The sequence below is a fragment of the Triticum aestivum genome, chromosome 6D (genome assembly GCF_018294505.1).
Source record: "Triticum aestivum cultivar Chinese Spring chromosome 6D, IWGSC CS RefSeq v2.1, whole genome shotgun sequence".
Classification (NCBI taxonomy): Eukaryota; Viridiplantae; Streptophyta; class Magnoliopsida; order Poales; family Poaceae; genus Triticum; species Triticum aestivum.
In genome coordinates, this window is record NC_057811.1 from 364,780,928 (window position 1) to 364,800,536 (window position 19,609).

General features: G+C 47.4%; 2 protein-coding genes and 2 pseudogenes across 3 annotated transcripts; 1 reads left to right on the forward strand and 3 right to left on the reverse strand.

Annotated features, from left to right (window-relative positions):
• The first annotated feature begins 4,381 nt into the window (after positions 1–4,381).
• On the forward strand, positions 4,382–9,624 carry LOC123145113 (protein SLOW GREEN 1, chloroplastic). Of its 2 annotated transcripts, none has more exons than XM_044564435.1 (2): positions 4,382–5,208; positions 9,444–9,624. In XM_044564435.1, exon 1 carries the CDS (start codon positions 4,484–4,486, stop codon positions 5,177–5,179), a length of 696 nt encoding a protein of 231 aa, XP_044420370.1. In that variant the 5' UTR covers positions 4,382–4,483; the 3' UTR covers positions 5,180–5,208; positions 9,444–9,624. The 2 variants fall into 2 exon arrangements, with proteins under 2 accessions (XP_044420370.1, XP_044420369.1); XM_044564434.1 differs by lacking the exon at positions 9,444–9,624 and adding an exon at positions 7,411–7,999.
• Positions 5,559–7,150, reverse strand: LOC123142613 (probable methyltransferase At1g29790; annotated as a pseudogene).
• On the reverse strand, positions 7,852–9,425 carry LOC123145111 (probable methyltransferase At1g29790; annotated as a pseudogene).
• Positions 9,625–10,008: 384 nt separating the features above from the next.
• Positions 10,009–12,672, reverse strand: LOC123142614 (helicase sen1). The gene is made up of 6 exons (XM_044561450.1): positions 11,524–12,672; positions 11,118–11,445; positions 10,779–11,034; positions 10,462–10,677; positions 10,264–10,341; positions 10,009–10,090 (listed from the first exon to the last, which is right to left on the reverse strand). The coding sequence occupies exons 1-6, from the start codon at positions 12,655–12,657 to the stop codon at positions 10,009–10,011; spliced, it is 2,094 nt and encodes a 697-aa protein (XP_044417385.1). The 5' UTR covers positions 12,658–12,672.
• Between the last annotated feature and the right edge of the window lie 6,937 nt (positions 12,673–19,609).

Consider the following 19,609-nt stretch of genomic DNA (forward strand, 5'->3'; position numbering starts at 1 on the left):
CATAGGCCTGATAACTTGCATACGAATACCATGGTTGAAGGAAATATGCCCTAGAGGCAATAATAAAGTATTATTTATTTCCTTATATCATAATAAATGTTTATTATTCATGCTAGAATTGTATTAACCGGAAACATAATACATGTGTGAATACATAGACAAACAGAGTGTCACTAGTATGCCTCTACTTGACTAGCTCGTTGATCAAAGATGGTTATGTTTCCTAGCCATAGACATGAGTTGTCATTTGATTAACGGGATCACATCATTAGGAGAATGATGTGATTGACTTGACCCATTCCGTTAGCTTAGCACTCGATCGTTTAGTATGTTGCTATTGCTTTCTTCATGACTTATACATGTTCCTATGACTATGAGATTATGCAACTCCCGTTTACCGGAGGAACACTTTGTGTGCTACCAAACGTCACAACGTAACTGGGTGATTATAAAGGTGCTCTACAGGTGTCTCCAAAGGTACTTGTTGGGTTGGCGTATTTCGAGATTAGGATTTGTCACTCCGATTGTCGGAGAGGTATCTCTGGGCCCACTCGGTAATGCACATCACTATAAGCCTTGCAAGCATTGTAACTAATGAGTTAGTTGCGGGATGATGTATTACGGAACGAGTAAAGAGACTTGCCGGTAACGAGATTGAACTAGGTATCGAGATACCGACGATCGAATCTCGGGCAAGTAACATACCGATGACAAAGGGAACAACGTATGTTGTTATGCGGTCTGACCGATAAAGATCTTCGTAGAATATGTGGGAACCAATATGAGCATCCAGGTTCCGCTATTGGTTATTGACCGGAGAGGTGTCTCGGTGATGTCTACATAGTTCTCGAACCCGTAGGGTCCGCACGCTTAACGTTACGATGACAGTTATATTATGAGTTTATATGTTTTGATGTACCGAAGGTTGTTCGGAGTCCCGGATGTGATCACGGACATGACGAGGAGTCTCGAAATGGTCGAGACATAAAGATTGATATATTGGAAAGCCTATGTTTGGACATCGGAAGTGTTCCGGGTGAAATCGGGATTTTTCCGGAGTACCGGGAGGTTACCGGAACCCCCCCCCGGTAACTTAATGGGCCTTTGGGCTAGGGAAGAGAGGAGAGGAGGCTAGGGCAGGGCCGCGCCCCCCTTCCCCCCAGTCCGAATAGGACAAGGAGAGGGGGGCGGCGCCCCCCTTCCTTCCTTCCCTCCACCTCTTCCCCCTTCCACTCCTAGTCCAACATGGAAAGGGGGGAGTCCTACTCCCGGTAGGAGTAGGACTCCTCCTGGCGCGCCTCTACCTCCTAGGCCGGCGGCCTCCCCCTTGCACCTTTATATACGGGGGCAGGGGGCACCTCTAGACACACAATTGATCAACGATCTTTTAGCCGTGTGCGGTGCCCCCCTCCACCATATTACACCTCGATAATATCGTAGCGGAGCTTAGGCGAAGCCCTGCGTCGGTAGAACATCATCATCGTCACCACTCCGTCGTGCTGACGAAACTCTCCCTCAACACTTGGCTGGATCGGAGTTCGAGGGACGTCATCGAGCTGAACGTGTGCTGAACTCGGAGGTGCCGTGCGTTCGGTACTTGATCGGTCGGATCGTGAAGACGTACGACTACATCAACCGCGTTGTGTTAACGCTTCCGCTTTCGGTCTACAAGGGTACGTGGACAACACTCTCCCCTCTCGTTGCTATGCATCACCATGATCTTGCGTGTGCGTAGAATTTTTTTGAAATTTCTACGTTCCCCAACAATGGTAACTTTGTCCTGAGGAGAAATCATGTGGTAGACGTGAAGAAGTGGCAGTTTTCTCGGGGGTGGGCGCACGAGATGTGCGGGAGAAGCAGGTTTCTCGGGCGAGCTTGCGGGGTCGTTTGGGAGGAGGCGAGGTCAAAGGACGGGGGATCGTGTGGTACTTAAAAATGAAAGAAGTAGAGGTGTGACAGTTTTGCTTATATGGCACATGTGTGCCAAATATCACAGTCCTTTTTTTAACAAATCACATTTTTCGAAAATAGTTGAAGTTTCAAAATTTGGTCACAATATACGAAAATATTAGAACTTTAAAAAATGTCTCCATTTCCAAATTTTTGTTCACGCAATCAATAAATATTTCAATTTTTTATTTTTTGGATGTTCAAATGTTTCTCAGTTATAAATTCTTGTTCTGAATCTCAAATTTTGTTCAGCAATTTTAAAAATGCCCCCTTTTCAAAAAATGATCCGGAATTTAAAATAACATTAGTGTTTTTGATGAATTTTTGTTCAACAATTCTTTTTTCATGTATTTATCTTTTCTGTATCTCTCACATGCAAGCACATATATTGATGAAATTTTACATAGTTACATTACACAACTATAAATGCATATACATAAAATTTTAGAAATTTTCAGGCATTAAAATCCATTTTTCTTAATTAGAAATAACAGGCGCAATGTGCTCATGCTCCAAAGCCATTATTTGCAACATGTTGAGCAATTGAAAAAATATTTGCAATTTTTTTTGGATTTCCAGATTGTTCTCGGTTATAAATTCTTGTTCTGAATGTCAAATTTTGTTCAGCAATTCATAAAATGATTCGTAATTTAAATAATGTTAGTGTTTTCGATAAATTTTCGTTCAACAAGTCTTTTTTTCATATATTTGTCTTTTTTGTATCTCTCACATGCAAGCACACGTATATTGATAAAATTTTGCACAATTATATTACACTACTATATTCTATACACGCATATACATAAAACTTTTGGAATTTTTCAGGCAGTAAAAATCCATTTTTTAGTGAAAAATAACAGGTGCAATGTGCCCCGTGCTCCAAAGCCATTATTCACAACATGTTGAGCTATTCAAAAAAAAAATTACAATTTTTTTTCGGATTTTCAAATTGTCCTCGGTTTTAAAATCTTGTTGTGAACCTCAATTTTTGTTCAGCAATTGACAAAATGTTCCCCTTTTCATAAAATGATTTATTTCGCGGCTATCCTAGCATGCGTAGAACAAATCGCAAGAATAGGATCCTTCTGTTTCGTTTGTTGTAACGTACGCGTGTGCTGCCGTCTTTCATCTGGGCCATAGCTTAGAAAAAGAAAACAGGCTCGTCCGGCTCAAAAAGACCATGTGCACCTTATTAGTAGCAAAGTCCTACTGTTTTTCGCAGCAAAAAAAACAAGTATGTGCGTGCTACAGCGGAAAAGGTAACGTGATTTATATACTAGGCCGTGCAGTCCTATAGAAACCAGTTAAACATAATTACTGTGGTAGCTACAGCTCGGAAGTTCGGCCCGTGGTCGCGAGTTCGAAACCTCACGACGCGTTTGTCTTTTTGTTATTTCTCACGCCATTGACATGTGGGTTCTAGGCAGGCGTGGCCGCGTACTGACGTGTCATACGATAGAATACGCGATACATATGCGACATGTAGAGCCAGGACTGTCGGTCCAAAATCCAGGACCATATTGGCAACGTATTTCCTTGTATCAGGACCGTATTGAATTACTTCTCAACATCCAGGACCATGTTGGACCTCGCCACCAACTTTCAGGACTATACGTGCAATTATCTCACTTAATTACTGTTGGTGTGATTAGAAATCAAGCATCTTCACTTGTTGAGCAGGCAAAATTCCTCATGAAGCTTTTTTTGTTTTGAAAAACACAAAGCTTTATTCATTCAAAATAACAGTTTGCATAGTTTATGAGGGGGTACAATTTTGCTTAAATGTTCCTCAAACCAATCAAAACACAAAGAGGGGGTACAATTTCACTCAAGGCAACCTTATTAGCTTCCTTATTACAATGTTTGAAAGTAGTGAGAGAAAAATCACAAGCAATGAAATAGAAAACGTTAAAAACAGTCACCGCCGCTCTATCAGAACGTCCTCCATTCTTCATGATTATCAAAGTTAATAACGAGGCGATTACACCCCATCTTTTATGCAAGGGATAGGCCAAAAGTTAGCCAAGGCTTCGGCTATCAGGATGTTCACGCACCAATCAATTTTCCAATTTCCTCTAGCAATGAATTTGCCGTTATCATACCTTAGGACAACTCAAAAGAAAAGTGTAAGTGTATTCAGTCGAAAAGTTCAACTGAAAAATGTAAAGACGAAATGTTAAATCATGTGCAGAAAAATTAAATAATCTTATGTCCATTTTAGGTATTTTTAATTTGTGTACCCCTAAAAAAATTCAATTTTGTGTGCATGACACAGTAGAGGAGTACTATTCAGTTTTAGTCGGTTTTCATCGAAAGAGAAAAAGGAAATAAAAACAGAAGTAAAGAATAGTCGGAGGCGCCGACGCCACCTACCGCCAGGCTACCAAACAGCGTACCAACCGAAATTTTAATTCTTTTCTCCAGCAAACAAAACAAAACTCCGCCGTTGCTCTCTCCACCTCTGTTCGTTCGTGACTTGCAAACTCAAACCTTGGTAATCTCCGCGCCGCAAAAGAAAACCCTAGCCGCCGCCATGGCCTTCCTCGCCGGCGCAGCCTCCATCCGCAGCCCCTTCGCCCTCGTCTCCTCCTCCCGGCGCCGGTACGATCTACCCACGGCCGTGAAGGCCACCACCAATTCGAATTCGGTTCCTCCCCACCCAATCATCTCCTCCCTCCGCCTCGCCGCCTCCGCCGCGGTCCTCCTCGCGGCTACCTCACCGGCCATCGCGTGCACACCGTCCCCGCCTCCGCCCCCCGCGCTCACCGTCACGGTCTCACCCGAGGACGCCATCCAGGACGACTCCCACCCCTTCGAGAAGCTCATCGTCGAGACCGCCGCCCTCTCCCGTTTCGGCGGCGCGGAGGCCGCGCGGGCCCGCCTCTCTGCCGCCGGAGGCGGCGAGCAACATGCCCGGCTCCTCGCGGCGCAGTCGCTCTTCGTGGACGGCAAGGCCGACGAGGCGATCGCCGCCTTCGAGGAGCTCGCGCGGGAGGACCCCGGCGACTACCGCCCCCTGTTCTGCCAGTACGTCCTGTACTCTGTTCTGGGCAGGGCGGCGGAGTCGGAGTCGATGCTCGAGCGCTGCCAGGCGATCGCCGGCGACAAATTAAGCGCCAATTTGACAATGCCGATCTCGGCGACCAAGGAGGTGGAAGCAGGAGAGGAGGCAGATGCTGAGCCCGTGACAGAGAAGACGGAAACAGAGGCGGAGGGGGAGAAGCTGTGAGTGCAGTGGATTTGGAATCGCCAAATAAGGTAGGCATTTGCTCCCTTCCATTGAAGGAAAAATATAGGATGGAACGCCATGATGCTCTAATGGTACAGTAGAATCATACAAACGGAGAGAAATTCGAAACGGCAATTCCTGTTTTGCAGTTCTGATATGTAGGCTAAGAATTATGCAATTTACATGGTTTGAGAATAAGTTGAAGCGATCATGGCAAGGTGATCGATTTTGATAGTGTTGATAAGTACAGTCTATGCTTATGCTGTACACCACTAATTTGTGGAATGGATACATTGCTTCATTTATTTGTTCTCTTACATCATGATGAAATTGCTGGAATATAATGTCAGGGAGTGAAAAATCTATAGGAAATGGTCACCTAGGCCGTGGGCTTCTCGAGCAGCGCTGAGAGGTACCACTCGTTTCCTCTTGATCCCTTGGTCCAGCTTCCGTCTGGCATTCCACCGCACCTTGTTGAAACCTATTTGATTGATCATGGACACATATGTCGTGTTCATTTGTGTGCCGAGGCAGAAGAAGTGGTCGAGCCAGAACAATCCTCCAGGCCTCAGCACTCTGTAAATGTCGAACAAGGTGAACTCTGAGCATGGCATTGGGGATCCAGTGGCTAAGCACATGCATCGAATGCACAATATCGAGCGTGCCATCAAAGAACGGTAGCCGGTGCGCGATGCTCAGGTGCATGGGGACAAGACCCCGCGAAGCTATGAAGCTATTGAATGGGCCACCGAAGTTCATGGACGTGGTCACTACGGTCACCCCACGCTCCTGCATCCGCGCAGCGAACGTGCCTGACCCACCCCCAATGTCGAGCCCGATGCGCACTGTGCCATTTGGCTTTGTCGCAAGCACCGCGTCGATGGAGTATGAGAGTGCACCGTCGTCGCGCATCCACCGGCCCTTCTCCCGGCCGCTGAGCAGGTCGAAGCAGTCTTTGCAGTCGTAGGAACCCTTGGTCTTGCGGCGGTTAACAAGGCAGGAGTAGTTCTTGCACGTGTACGCGTCCCACACGATGCTGGTGTCTGGCGGCGTGGCCCACAGGCTCGCCGGCAGTGGTGTGGGCTCAACATACCCTGCCGGGCGGCGTGGCCGGCATCTCCGTCGTGGCAATGGCTCGCAGCCCTTGAGCATGAGCCGCTGTGCAAACTGCTCATCGGACGGACACTCGCCACCGGGCTTGTAGTCCATATAGCGCTCCAGCTCGTCCGGGAAATGGCGGCACGCTTGCCCCACTGTCGGGAACAGCTGATCGGACCCCAGGTTCTTCGTGAAGCCTAATGGCAGTTTGTGGGGGTCGACGGCCAGGTGGAGCTCGCCGGTGAGCTCCCATTGCCACAGTCCATCAACCCCCACATGCTTTTGCTCATCCCTGGCGGCTGCCATGTCGCTCGCAGTGGCCTTTAGGCCCAGGAGCGTCTCGACAAGGGAATTTGCCGTGGCGAGGTGGTCGTGCAGGTGCACGAGCTTGTCGTGGCTCGCGGCCAGAGCGTAGTCCGTGATGTTACCGGAGTTCCAGAAGGGGACGCTGCGGTCGTGCTCGCCGGAGCCATTGTCGACTTCGTAGCTGGCATTGGAGAAGAGGAGGAAGGTGGCTGTGTTGGTGGCGACGACGATAAGTAGAACCAGGGCCCTGGACCTGCAGCTCTTGTGCTGCTGATCTCTAGGTTTCCTGGACATGTGGTAGTCCATGCTGCGCATGTTGCAACAACTAAAGCAGCACAAACTGGAAACTCAAAATGCCTCTTCTTGTTCTTGTGTTTGTAAAGAGGATGATGCTTTATAGAAACTGTGCTATCCTCACCTCACAGTTGACAGTTTAGAACTGGGGTGTTGCTTGACAGGTGAGAAAAGTAGATGGGCTCAAGTTGGAATCTCGTGATTCAACGGCTCAATGCTGGTGATTGGGCTAGGCTCATGGACTTTCAGTATGAGCGTGCATTGTTCACTGAAACCCGGCGCTTAAGATGAGCCAGTGGGCTTTGACGCGACAGTTAGGATACTTGTGTGGATGCTCGTCATCCGCCCTTCAAGGCATATATATCATACTAATAATAAAGATTGCTGCACTAAGAAGTGTAAATAGTTGTGACAATGAAGCATGTTCTTGAGGCAATCTTAAAGAGTCTTCCAACACATCAGCACAAGACAGACACTAGGTAAAGGTTGGTTGCAGTCGTCGCTGCATAATTGTTACTACTACCGTCTTGCAGAGCACATGGCTGGTAATTCCCTCTGCTCGTGATGGCCGGCGACAAATTCAGCGCCAATTTAACAATGCCGATCGGGAGAGTCTGTGACAGAGAAGATGGAAACAGAGGCGGAGGGGAAGAAAATGTGAGTGCAGTGGATTCGGAATCACCAAATAAGGTAGGCATTTGGTCCCTTCTGTTGAATTGAAGGAGAAATATAGGATGGAACACCATGATGCTCTCATGGTACAATAGAATCATACAAACAGAGAGAAATTCGAAACGGCAATTCCTGTTTTGCAGTTCTGATATGCAGGCTAAGAATTATGCAATTTACATGGTCTGAGAATAAGTTGAAACGATCATGGCAAGGTGATCCATTTTGAGAGTGTTGATAAGTACAGTCTATGCTTATGCTGCACAGTGCACACCACTAATTTGTGGAATGGGTACATTGCTTCATTTACTTGTTCTCTTGCATCATGATGAAACTGCTGGAGTATAATGTCAGAGAGTGAAATAGCAAATGGTCACCTAGGTAGTGGGCTTTTCGAGCAGCGCTGAGAGGTACCACTCGTTCATCTCGATCCCTCGGTCCAGCTTCCGTCTCGCATTCCACCGCACCTTGTTGAAACCGATTTGATTGAACATGGGCACATACGTTGTGTTCATTTGCGTGCCGAGGCAGAAGAAGTGGTCGAACCAGAACAATCCTCCAGGCCTCAGCACTCTGTAGATGTCGAACAACGCGAACTGAAGCATGGCATCAGGGATCCAGTGGCTGAGCACATGCATCGAGTGCACGATGTCGAGTGTGCCGTCGAAGAACGGTAGCCGGTGCGCGATGCTGAGGTGCATGGGGACAAGACCCCGCGAAGCTATGAAGCTATTGAATGGGCCATCGAAGTTCATGGAAGTGGTCACCACGGCCACCCCACGCTCCTGCATCCGTGCAGCGAACGTGCCCGACCCGCCGCCAATGTCGAGCCCGATGCGCACTGTGCCGTTGGGCTTCGTCGCAAGCACCGCGTCGATGGAGTATGAGAGCGCACCGTCGTCGCGCATCCACCGGCCCTTCTCCCGCCCGTTGAGCAGGTCGAAGCAGTCTTTGCAGTCGTAGAATCCCTTGCTCTTGCTGCGATTAGCAAGGCAGGAGTAGTTCTTGCACGTGTACGCGTCCCACATGATGCTGGTGTCCGGCGGCATGGACCACAGGCTCGCCGGCAGTGGTGTGGGCTCAGCGTACCCTGCCGGGCTGCGTGTCCGGCACCGCCGCCGTGGCAGTGGCTCACAGCCCTTGAGCATGAGCCGCTGTGCGAACTGCTCGTCAGACGGACACTCGCCGCTGGGCTTGTAGTTCATATAGCGCTCCAGCTCGTGCCGGAAAAGGCGGCACGCTTGCCCACCGCCGGGAACAGCTGATCGGAACCCAGGTTCTTCGTGAAGCCTAATGGCAGTTTGTGGGGGCCGACGGCCAGCTGGAGCTCTCCGGTGAGCTCCGGCTGCCACAGTCCGACGGCTCCCGCATGCTTCTGCTCGTCCCTGGCTGCTGCCATGTTGCTGGAAGTGTCGTTTATGCCCAGGAGCGTCACGACGAGGGAGCTTGCCGTGGCGAGGCGGTCGTGCAGGTGCAGGAGCTCGTCGCGGCCAGCGGCCAGCGCATACTCCGTGATGTTGATGTCGCGGAGCGACAGCTTAGTCGAGTTCCAGAAGGCAATGCATCGGTGGTGCTCACCGGAGCGAATGCCGATTGCGGAGCTGGCGTCGGAGAAGAGGAGGAAGATGGCTGTGTTGGTGGCGACGACGATAAGTAGAACCAGGGCCCTGGACCTGCAGCTCTTGTGCTGCTGATCTCTAGGTTTCCTAGACATGTCGTAGTCCATGCTGCGCATGATCCAGCAGCTAAAGCAGCACAAACTGGAAACTCAAAACGTCTCTTCTTGTGTTTGTAACGAGGATGATGCTTTTATAGAAGCTGCGCTATCCCATTATCTTTTTACTGCTAAAAAATGTTCATAGTCCAACCTCGCCTCACAGCTCACAGTTTGGAACAGCATGCAGGGTCTTTGGACATCAGTCAGAACTGGAGTGTTGCTTGACAGGTGAGCAAAGTAAGATGGGCTCAAGTAGGAATCTCGTGATTCAACGGCTCAATGGTTGCGATTGGTAGACTTGAGGACTTTTAGGGGGTGTTTTGTTTCCAGGGACTTTTTTGTGTAGGGACTAGAAAAAGTCCGGGTGGTGTTTGTTTTCAGGGACTTTTTTATGTAGGGACTAGAAAAAGTCCCTCTTAGAGACTTTTTTACCAAACGGGAGGAACTTTTTAGGGACTAAACTAGGCATTTAGGACTAAATGAAGAAGACTCTCAAGGAGAGTCTTTTTGGGACTTTTCCAATAATGCCCCTCCATGCACCCATTGGCCCGCCACCCCATGGTGTTGTTTGATTGTTATTTTTCTATATACTAGGGGCAACATGGTCATTTAATAACCTCTAAGAAGGGACTAGGACTTTACAAACAGGGAGGGACTTTTTAGGGATTAGGGACTTTTTAGTTGAGACTAGAAAAAGTCTTAGGACTAGAGAACCAAACACCACCTTAGTATGAGCGTGCATCGTTCACTGAAACCCGGCGCTTAAGATGCGCCAGTGGGCTTTGACGCGACAGTTAGGATATTTGCGTGGATGCTCGTCATCCGCCCTTCAACACATATATCAGTATTAATAAAGATTGCTGCATTAAGAAGTGTAAATAGTTGTGACAAAGAAGCATGTTCTTGAGACAATTTTAGGAGTCTTGGGACACATCAGTACAAGACAGACACTAGGTAAAGGTTGGTTGCAGTCGTCGCTGCACCCAAGAGTTACTACTACCGTCTTGCAGAGCACATGGCTGGTAATTCCTTCTGCTCGCCGACGACCAGAACTTCATACGTACTTTGTCTTGGATTTCTGCAGGGAAAACATGGCGTTTATTTAGAGAGAGAAGAAATGTCTGAAGTGAAAAAAAAACGCCGTCAGCTAATTGGCACTAGGATTTGTGCACGGGCTAGGTTGTTGCGTACCCCAGACCGTGACCCGCCGATGCGGAGGTTGCCCATCTCCATGCTCAGCGCGCTCTCCACTTCATCGAGCTCGATGACGGCCTTGACGATCGCGCCCGATAGGTCCGTGTCGTCGTTGGCGTTGAAGAAGCAGCCCCTCTCCTTGGCGTCCGCCACTATCTTCTGCCACACCGTCTTGCTGCTCACCAACGTGGTCGCGTTCCCCACGATCCACAGACAGTGCCTGCGCAATCAAACACAACGACAACACAAAATCACATGCTACTTACTCATGGAGAAAAATGCTGCAGGCAAACCGGGGACGGGGAGCTCGACTCGACTCACTTGGCCCGTGTGAGCGCCACGTTGGTGCGGTTCACGTTGTTGAGGAAGCCGACGGAGCCGGTGCTGTTGCTCCGCACGGTGGAGAAGATGATGATGTCCTCCTCGGCGCCCTGGAACCCGTCCACCGACCGGACCTTCACCGAGAACCCGCCGTGCGTCTCGTACGTCTTGCCCAGCTTCTCCTGGATGGCGCGGACCTGGCCCTTGTACGGCGACACCACGCCCACGCTCAGCTTCCTCCTCGTCTCCACCGACTCTACGCGCATGCACAAATCTTGGATGGTGAAAGAATTCATCCATGGATTCAGAGTGAAGCTAGCTAGGTACCAGCGTGCGTACCTCGGAAGAGCCTCTGCACGATCCGGGTCACGGCGGCGACCTCGATGGTGTTGATGAGGCTCTTGTCGTGCTTGCCGGAGCTCTCCTTTCCACCTTCGATGTTGATGAAGGAGTAGGACCCGTACATCGGGCCGGTCAGGTGCTTGCGCTCGTAGTCTCTGCGCAGGACGTTCTCACCGTCGTCGATCTGGCCGCCGTAGAAGCTCGAGACCGGGAACTTGCTTATCCCCGGGTGCATCCTGTACTGCACATTAAGAAGGTGCTTGGGGTGCCCCAGCGAACTCAGCCTCTCGAACAGGCTCCTCCCGAAGTCGGCTTCATAGCACACCTGCACGCAACGAAAGAGTTAGCTAGCGATCAACGGCCAAAACAACCAACAAAAGCACCAAGGACAATGCCGGATCACCTGGCTCTTCACGAGCGCCGGCAGCTGGTATTCATCGCCGATGAGAACAGCGAGCCGGATCCCAGGAATCTGCAGAGGTATCATCGACTCGCACTCCTTGAGCTGCGCCGCCTCGTCGACGACGAGGATGTCGAACGGCTCCGCCTTCTGCAGGTAGTGCAGGCGGGCGGAGCTGGACGCGGTGCAGAGCACGCTCTTGCTCTTCTGCAGCAAGAACTCCTCGATGGACCGCTTGTCGAAAATGTCCGGGAGGTCGAAGTTGTTGGACAGGTAATTCAGCTTCTCGATGCACTGGGCTCTCGCCTGCTTAAGCTCTGAGCGCACGCTGTCTTCCGCGTATGACACCAGACTCTGAAACAGGCAGCTGTTCTTCCCGTCCGACGTATCTCTGAACAGCGTCTGCAGCTGCTTCTCTGGTTCGGACTGCACTTGTTTCCCAAAGTCTGTAAGCAGGTGCAGAACCTCCGTCATGCAACGGAAATTCTGTCTAGATGTGGCGGATCTTGGGAGATCGTCGCAGAAAGTATCGATGCAGGTGCGCAGATCATCCTCGATTCGTTTGTAGCTACTCATGAAATATTCTTTGAACGACTGTATCTTTATGCTCTTCTTATCTGCTTCCTTCTTAGTAAGATCCTCCTTCACCTCCACCACTTTGTTCTTCGCCTTCTTCTTCGCAAGTTCCTCCTTTTCCTTCTTGGCAAGTTCCTCGATCAGCCTTTTAGTCTCCTCAACGTAGGAAGCATACTGAACCAAAGGTTCCTCGAGAATCCGTACCATGGAGCTCAGGCAACTGGTCCACCCTGAACTTGGCATCAAGCACTTCTGGAGACGGCGAACACGCTTCTCCAGGAAGATCTTCGTGAGGTCCTGGTCGACGTTCATCCGGTCCTCGTTTCCGAACAGCACAACATCACTCAGAAAGCAGCCATTTCCACCGCCGGCGGAGGATTCCTCGATGAGGCTGAGGATCCGAGAAGCCACCTCCACCACCGCAGTGTTGGTCGGAGCGCAGGTCAGCGTTCTGTGGTTCTTGACCATCATGGACAACAGGAGGGTGCTGATCGTCTTCGTCTTCCCTGTGCCGGGAGGCCCCCATATCAGACGCACCGGATATGTACCCTGCTGCTCCATTGCTGAAACACAGTCAAGTACTGCCATCTGCTGTGACTTGTTTAGCCTAAATTTCTCAAGGCCAAGTGATCTGTCTGGCAAATGTAGAGGTAGTTCTGAACTGTCATCCTGGCCAACCAACCAACAGAAAAGAAAACACACATTACATAGCTCAGAAGATGTAGTTCCTAAAAGATGAAAATAAAGCATGTCGAAGGTAAATTGGAGTACAAACCTTTGGTGCATAATTGACAATCTTCTCAATGATGCTGGTGTTGCTAAGGCCAGCAACATGCATGTCCAGTGCATTCCATATACGATTGTACGTTGTCATGTTGATCAGGAACACCGCGACGAGGGGCGGCACCAGGTCTCGTTTCCCGCCTGACAGCCTCACTATCGCATTGCCGTTGGCATCCTCTGCTTTCAGTACCGAGGCAATCACGTAGGGCACCTTGCTGCGACCCAAGTCCGAGATGTGCCTCGGCTTCCGATCCAAGAACACAAGTATGTCTGCATCCTTGAGGGCATAAACTTCCCCCGGGTTTGTGTTCATAGGGTCAGCCTTCTTGACCAAGATGCTGAAGATGGACTGCTTTGAACAAAGCTCGTTGATCCGTTTCACTTCGGTGGCTGGTGCGTGTTTGATACACTCCAGCGCAGAGTAGAGATCGGCACGAGTTTCTTCAATCAGTGGTAGGGTAAATGATCCCATGTACTCCTCTAGTGAAGTGAAAGTTCTTGGTACCTTCTTAACCTGATGTAAATGCAACAGAATAAGGCTAGAGCACATAACACAGAATGCCGGACTGAGCCAACTGTGCACAACAAAACAGTAGTACTCCTTACAGTTATTAAGAAAACTAACATATTTACAGCTATTAAGAAAAGCTTAATAGATCCAAGAGAACAATTGAAGAACAAAATATAGGAGATACATAAGAAGAAACCTAGCTGGTCCATGAATTGTATGGGCTTCAGGGCGAATATATTTATATTTGTTCCATGAATGTGTATTTGAACTTTACAGTTTGATGAACATACTATGCTCAGATTGATAGATCTTTTATCAAGCCTTATTGACCAGTTATGTTTCCTTTCAGACGTACACTGGTATTTTGGCACGACGCATTTCAGATACTTATTTTCTAACAAAAACCAAAGCATTTTACATAATCCTCTAAAAGATGTACTGAAAATTCTAACGGAAACGAAGTGCATGCTTTGACACTAAAACACCTATAACAAATCTGTCTGCACAAAAGATACATGCTTATTTTTTGACGATCGAACATGGGTTGATTATTCAGAAGTAGAAGAGGCATCTGCTAACTTTCCTATGTAACACCTAGGCAATCATCTGGAAAACAAAGGAAGATAAACAGGTAGAACAAGCCAACTGAGAAGAATTACCTTTTTCTTGAGAAGATTCCTGTTGCGCACCTCCTCAAGTGACCACGAGAACATCTGCTTCTCCATCTCGGTCTGCGTCCACATGCTGTACCTGCTATCATTTGCCGCCCGTGCCGTCAATTCGCTTCCCTGCCGCACGAGCACGAGGTCGTCGTCGTCATCGTCACTGTCGTAGCTGTAGAAGCTCATCTTGCCACTCCCGCGCCGCCGGGCTCCGGCGAGAGAAGCTTTTGATCGGTCGCAGGCTTTGCAAATGCGTGGGGCTAGGTTTCAGATTGCAGCAAGGTGTATCGCCGTCGATGATGGATATATAAAAGGGCACGCACGCACGCACGCACGGGAGCAGGCCAGTGAAATTCCGTCTGCCTGCCAATTAATTCTGGGTTGGGATGCGAAGAGCCAAACGCTTAAGGTTGATTACGCGTTTGCACGTTTCAGCTTCCCGGCAGCCGCATCGAATAGGACGAGTAGAGGGGAGTACTAAAAGATGGAGAATCAAATCCGAACCGTCAACTGATTGAGGGTGAATTCGAATAGTACTAAGTTTTTTTTAACGAAACTACTTTATGGACGACAGTTTGCTAGCCGACCCTTGCACAAAGACTGATCCAAGGGTGCTAATCCATGCATCAGACGTAATGAAAGGCTCAGCCCAGTCATCGTGCATAAATCGTACAGATAGTGTCGTGTGTGTAGCATTGCTTTTTTTAAACACTTCTTTAAAGCGCGAATAGTGCAAAGTATTTTTGAGAGTTCATATTTCGCCCTCTCTCCTTCCAGTCTAGAGAGTTCCATACATTCTATGCATGCATTTCATGCAAAGTAAAATGAACCATGCTTGCACCTATATCCTATTAGTATGTTATAATATGTTGAAACTCGACCTTTTATCATTTTACAATGTGACATGCTTTGTACAAGAAGTATAGGGTTACAGTTAAGAGATAAAAGCTCCTCAATACAAGGCTCTGTGCCGCCGTATTTGTTCCTTACGAAGCTTTGATGGAATAAACTCCTTATCTCCCATCAATGACTGGATCTCAGCAACAAGGAGTTTATTCGTGTGATGGCGTTGGTTCATGAAAGTCTTGCAAGTAGACCATCTTACATACAATCATGAAAGTCAACAATGTGAGCATAACTCACAAAATTAGACACAACTACAGTTAAAGCGGTATGGCTTCGTGAACACTTTATGGACTTGTCGGTGATTGAGAAACCCACGCCAGCTATCCTTATGAACTGTGATAATCAAACTATAATTGTCAAAGTGAACAATTCAAATGATAAGGTGAAGAGTTCAAGACATGTGAAAATAATATTATAATATATTATAATGTTGAACTCTCCAGAGTAATGACGCTGGATTATGTTCCAACTACTAAAAAGTCTGGCAGATCCTTTTACAGAAGGTTTATCAAGGAATGTGATAGACTTTGCATCAAAGGAGATGTGTTTGAGACTCACAACAGTTGTCGAAAGGGAAACACAACTAATGTGATCTTTGCAGTTGGAGAGAACATTTAATAAACTCACTTCGTTGAAGATGCAATTTTCTCGCTAATACTGTAAGACACGTTGATATGTGTTATGTTTGCTTATGAAAGTGAAGATGCCAACCTATAGGGTTGTCTTTAAAGAGCACACCTATATGAGCTAGACTACTGGTCATAGTCTATGAGATCGAGTAATCTTTAATAAATTCATGAAAAGACAAGAGTACGACTTATATGCTCCACATGCATGGTAGCCATGACACCGGTAGCGACATTCAGTAAAATTTGTTAGTACAGGACTGACAATTTAAGGCCTAGTCCATCGTTTGGTTGTGAATAATTTTAGTTGCTTGAGTTGTCAGTCATGCAGTTAATATCAAATAATACAATTGAAACGAATGCAATCCGATATGTCTATTAGATCTGATGGGAATTATTATATCTTATGGGCCTCGACCCACTAAATCTTGTGCCTCGGCCAAGTAAAAATTATTGAAACTGAAAGGCCCTTTTGAGTTGAATGGTAAGTGTATAAGTTGAGTATTATATTGCTAGTTGAGGAAGAGTGACACCAATAAAAAAGGTGGGTTGTTCCACTACTTCTTGTAGCACGAGAAAATAGAGCAACACCGCGCACTCATTCACTCAGTTCACGCCACGCCATTGAACACGCCTACGTCGCGGCTCGTGATTTGAGTTCGAGCTAATGTTTATGGCTTTATGCGCCTTGCTGGAAGAAATAATTTTTTGCACAACAATGCATTGTCTAGCTCTGGGTGTATGTGTCAATACTTGAGCTTGTTACGAATGCGTTTTATACTTCTCGAGAGTTCTTCCACCGCATGTCAGTTGCATCTCTTCACTCTCCCATGTGCACCTTACATCTCCAACGTATCTATAATTTTGAGATAATTGATTTTATGCCCCTAGTTGGGTCACACTCGGAAGGTTTACCCCTGATTTTCAAAAACACTCGTTCACATCCAAACCACTTTGTTCGTCTTGTACTTTTGCCCTTTGACCGTTTGATCATGAATTAAAAAAACTCATAACATATTCATACTAACTCAGAAAAATGTGAATAAGGTATCAAAATGTTAAGAAAAAAATCATCTATATGTGCATGTTATTTACACTCATGAAAAAATCGTTGGGAAGTCCCATCTCAGTCTGAGCTCATATGATCTCAGCACGAACATTAATTTCTGAATTTTTTTAAAACAAATTCAAAAAATTCTTATATTTTTTGTGCCAAGTTTCATCAGGGAATGACATTCATGGAAGTCGTGGTCAAATAACAAAATTAGCACTCCAAAATGCTTTTGTTTTCGAGCATCAGTTTTGTTTTTTTACCACGACTTCCACGAATGCCATTCCCTTATGAAACTTGGCAGGAACTCAAAACATTGGTCAATGTTTGCCACCTAAAATATTTAGAAATTCTAGAATTACTTTTCATTTTTTTTTCAAATTTTACTGTTCAAGCTGAGATCATAGGAGCTCAATCTGAGATGGGGACCTCCTAACACATTTGTCATGAATGCAAATGACATGCACATATAGGTGATGTTTTTATTAAAATTTTGATATCTTATTCACATTTTTCTAAGTAAGTATGAATTTGTTATGACTTTTTTAAGTGATGGTCAAACGGTAAAAGGGTAAAAGCATAAGACGAGCAAACTGGTTTGGGCAGGAATGAGTGTTTTCGGAAACTAGGGGTAAACCGGCCGAGGGGGACAAAACTAAGGGTACAGAATTAATTATCCCTATAATTTTTTATTGTTCCATGCTGTTATATTATCATTCATGGATGTTTTAAATTCATTTTCTAGCAACTGTATGTCATTTTCTGGGACTAACCTATTGACATAGTGTCAAGTGCCAGTTGCTGTTTTTTGCTTGTTTTTTACTTCGCAGAATATCCATATCAAACGGAGTCCAAACGCGACAAAACTTTTTGGAGATTTTTTTGGGACCAGAAGACAACTTGGGAACCAAGGAAGTGGACGAGGAAGGCCCGTGGGTCCCACCACCCACCAGGGCGCGGTAGAGGCCCCAGGCGCACCCTGGTGGGTGATACGTCCATTTTGCATCATGTTTTCCTACTGTTATTTATAATGATTTTAATGCCTTTTCTCTCATAATATGCAAGGTTTACACAAAGAGCGAGAATGCCGACAGTTGGAATTCTGAGCCTGAAAAAGCTACGCCAGAGTTACCTATTCTGCACATCTCCAAATGAGCTAAAAATCTATGGATAATTATTTTGGAATATATAAAAATACTGGAGTAAATAACTACCGGAAGGGGGGCCACCTGGTGAGCACAAGAAACCAGGGTTGTGCCTAGCACGGCCCACCTCCGGTGCCCATCTTCTGGTATATAGGTCACTTTGACCTAGAAAAAATCAGGAGGGGACTTTCGGGACGAAGCACCACCGTCTCGAGGCGGAACTTGGGCAGGAGCACTTTTGCCCTCCGGTGGAGTGATTTCGCCAGGGGAACTTCCCTCCCGGAGGGGGAAATCATCGCCATCGGTATCACCAACTGTTGGGGAACGTTGCATGGAAAACATAAAATTTCTACGCACACGCAATGATCTATCCATGGAGATGCATGGCAGCGAGGGGGAGAGTATGTGTACGTACCCTCGTAGACAGTAAGCGGAAGCGTTTCACAATGCGGTTGATGTAGTCGAACTTTCTTCGCGCTCCAGGTGATCTAGTACCGAACGTACGACACCTCCGCATTCTGCAAACATTCAGCTCGGTGACGTCCTCCGTCTTCTTGATCCAGCAAGACGACGAGGTAGTAGATGAGTTCAGGCAGCACGACGGCGTGGTGACGGTGATGGTGATGTGATCTCCGCAGGGCTCCGCCTAAGCACTACGAAAATTTGACCGATGGAGTAAGCGGTGGACGGGGGTGCCGCACACGGCTAAGACAATGTTGTGTCTCCTTGTGTGGCGCCCCTCCCCATATATATATAGGTGGGAGGGGAGGGGAGGCAGCCAGGCGCACCCTAGGGCTGGCCGTCGGCCCCTAGGGCCCCTGCCTTGCCCTGTGCCCCCTTTCCTTGTATCAACAAGGTGGAAGGAAAGAGGGGGGAGAGGGAAGGAAGGGGAGTCCTACTCTGCAGTTTCCTTTCCCTCCCCTCATTCCTTCCCCTCCTCATAGGGCCGGCCACTATAGGGGCGCACCAGCCCCTTGTGGGCTGGTGTGTTCCCTCACTTGGCCCATAAGGCCCATATCTTTGCCGGGGGTGCCCTCCTTTCCGGTGACCCGATAAGTACCCGGTACCCTCCGAAACACTTCCGGTGTCCGAATACCATCGTCCTATATATCAATCTTTACCTCTCGACCATTTCGAGACTCCTCGTCATGTCCGTGATCTCATTCGGGACTCCGAACAACATTCAGTCACCAAATCACATAACTCATATAATACTATATCGTCAACGAACGTTAAGCGTGCGGACCCTATGGGTTCGAGAACTATGTAGACATGACCAAGAAACCTCTCCGGTCAATAACCAATAGCGGAACCTGGATGCCCATATTGGCTCCTACATATTCTACGAAGATCTTTATCGGTCGAACCGTTATGACAACGTACGTAATTCCCTTTGTCCATCGGTATGTTACTTGCCCGAGATTCGATCGTCGATATCTCTATACCTAGTTCAATCTCATTACCGGCAAGTATCTTTACTTGTTCCGTAATACATCACCTCGTGACCAACTCCTTAGTCATTTGCTTGCAAGCTTATGATGTGTATTACCGAGAGGGCCCAGAGATACCTCTCCGATACTCGGAGTGACAAATCCTAATCTCGATCTATGCCAACACAACAAACACCATCGGAGATACCTGTAGAGCATCTTTATGATCACCCAGTTACGTTGTGACGTTTGATAGCACAAAAAATATTCCTCCGGTATCTGGGAGTTGCATAATCTCATAGTCGAAGGAATATGTATTTAACATGAAGAAAGAAATAGCAATAAAACTGAACGATCATTATGCTAAGCTAACGGATGAGTCTTGCCCATCACATCTTC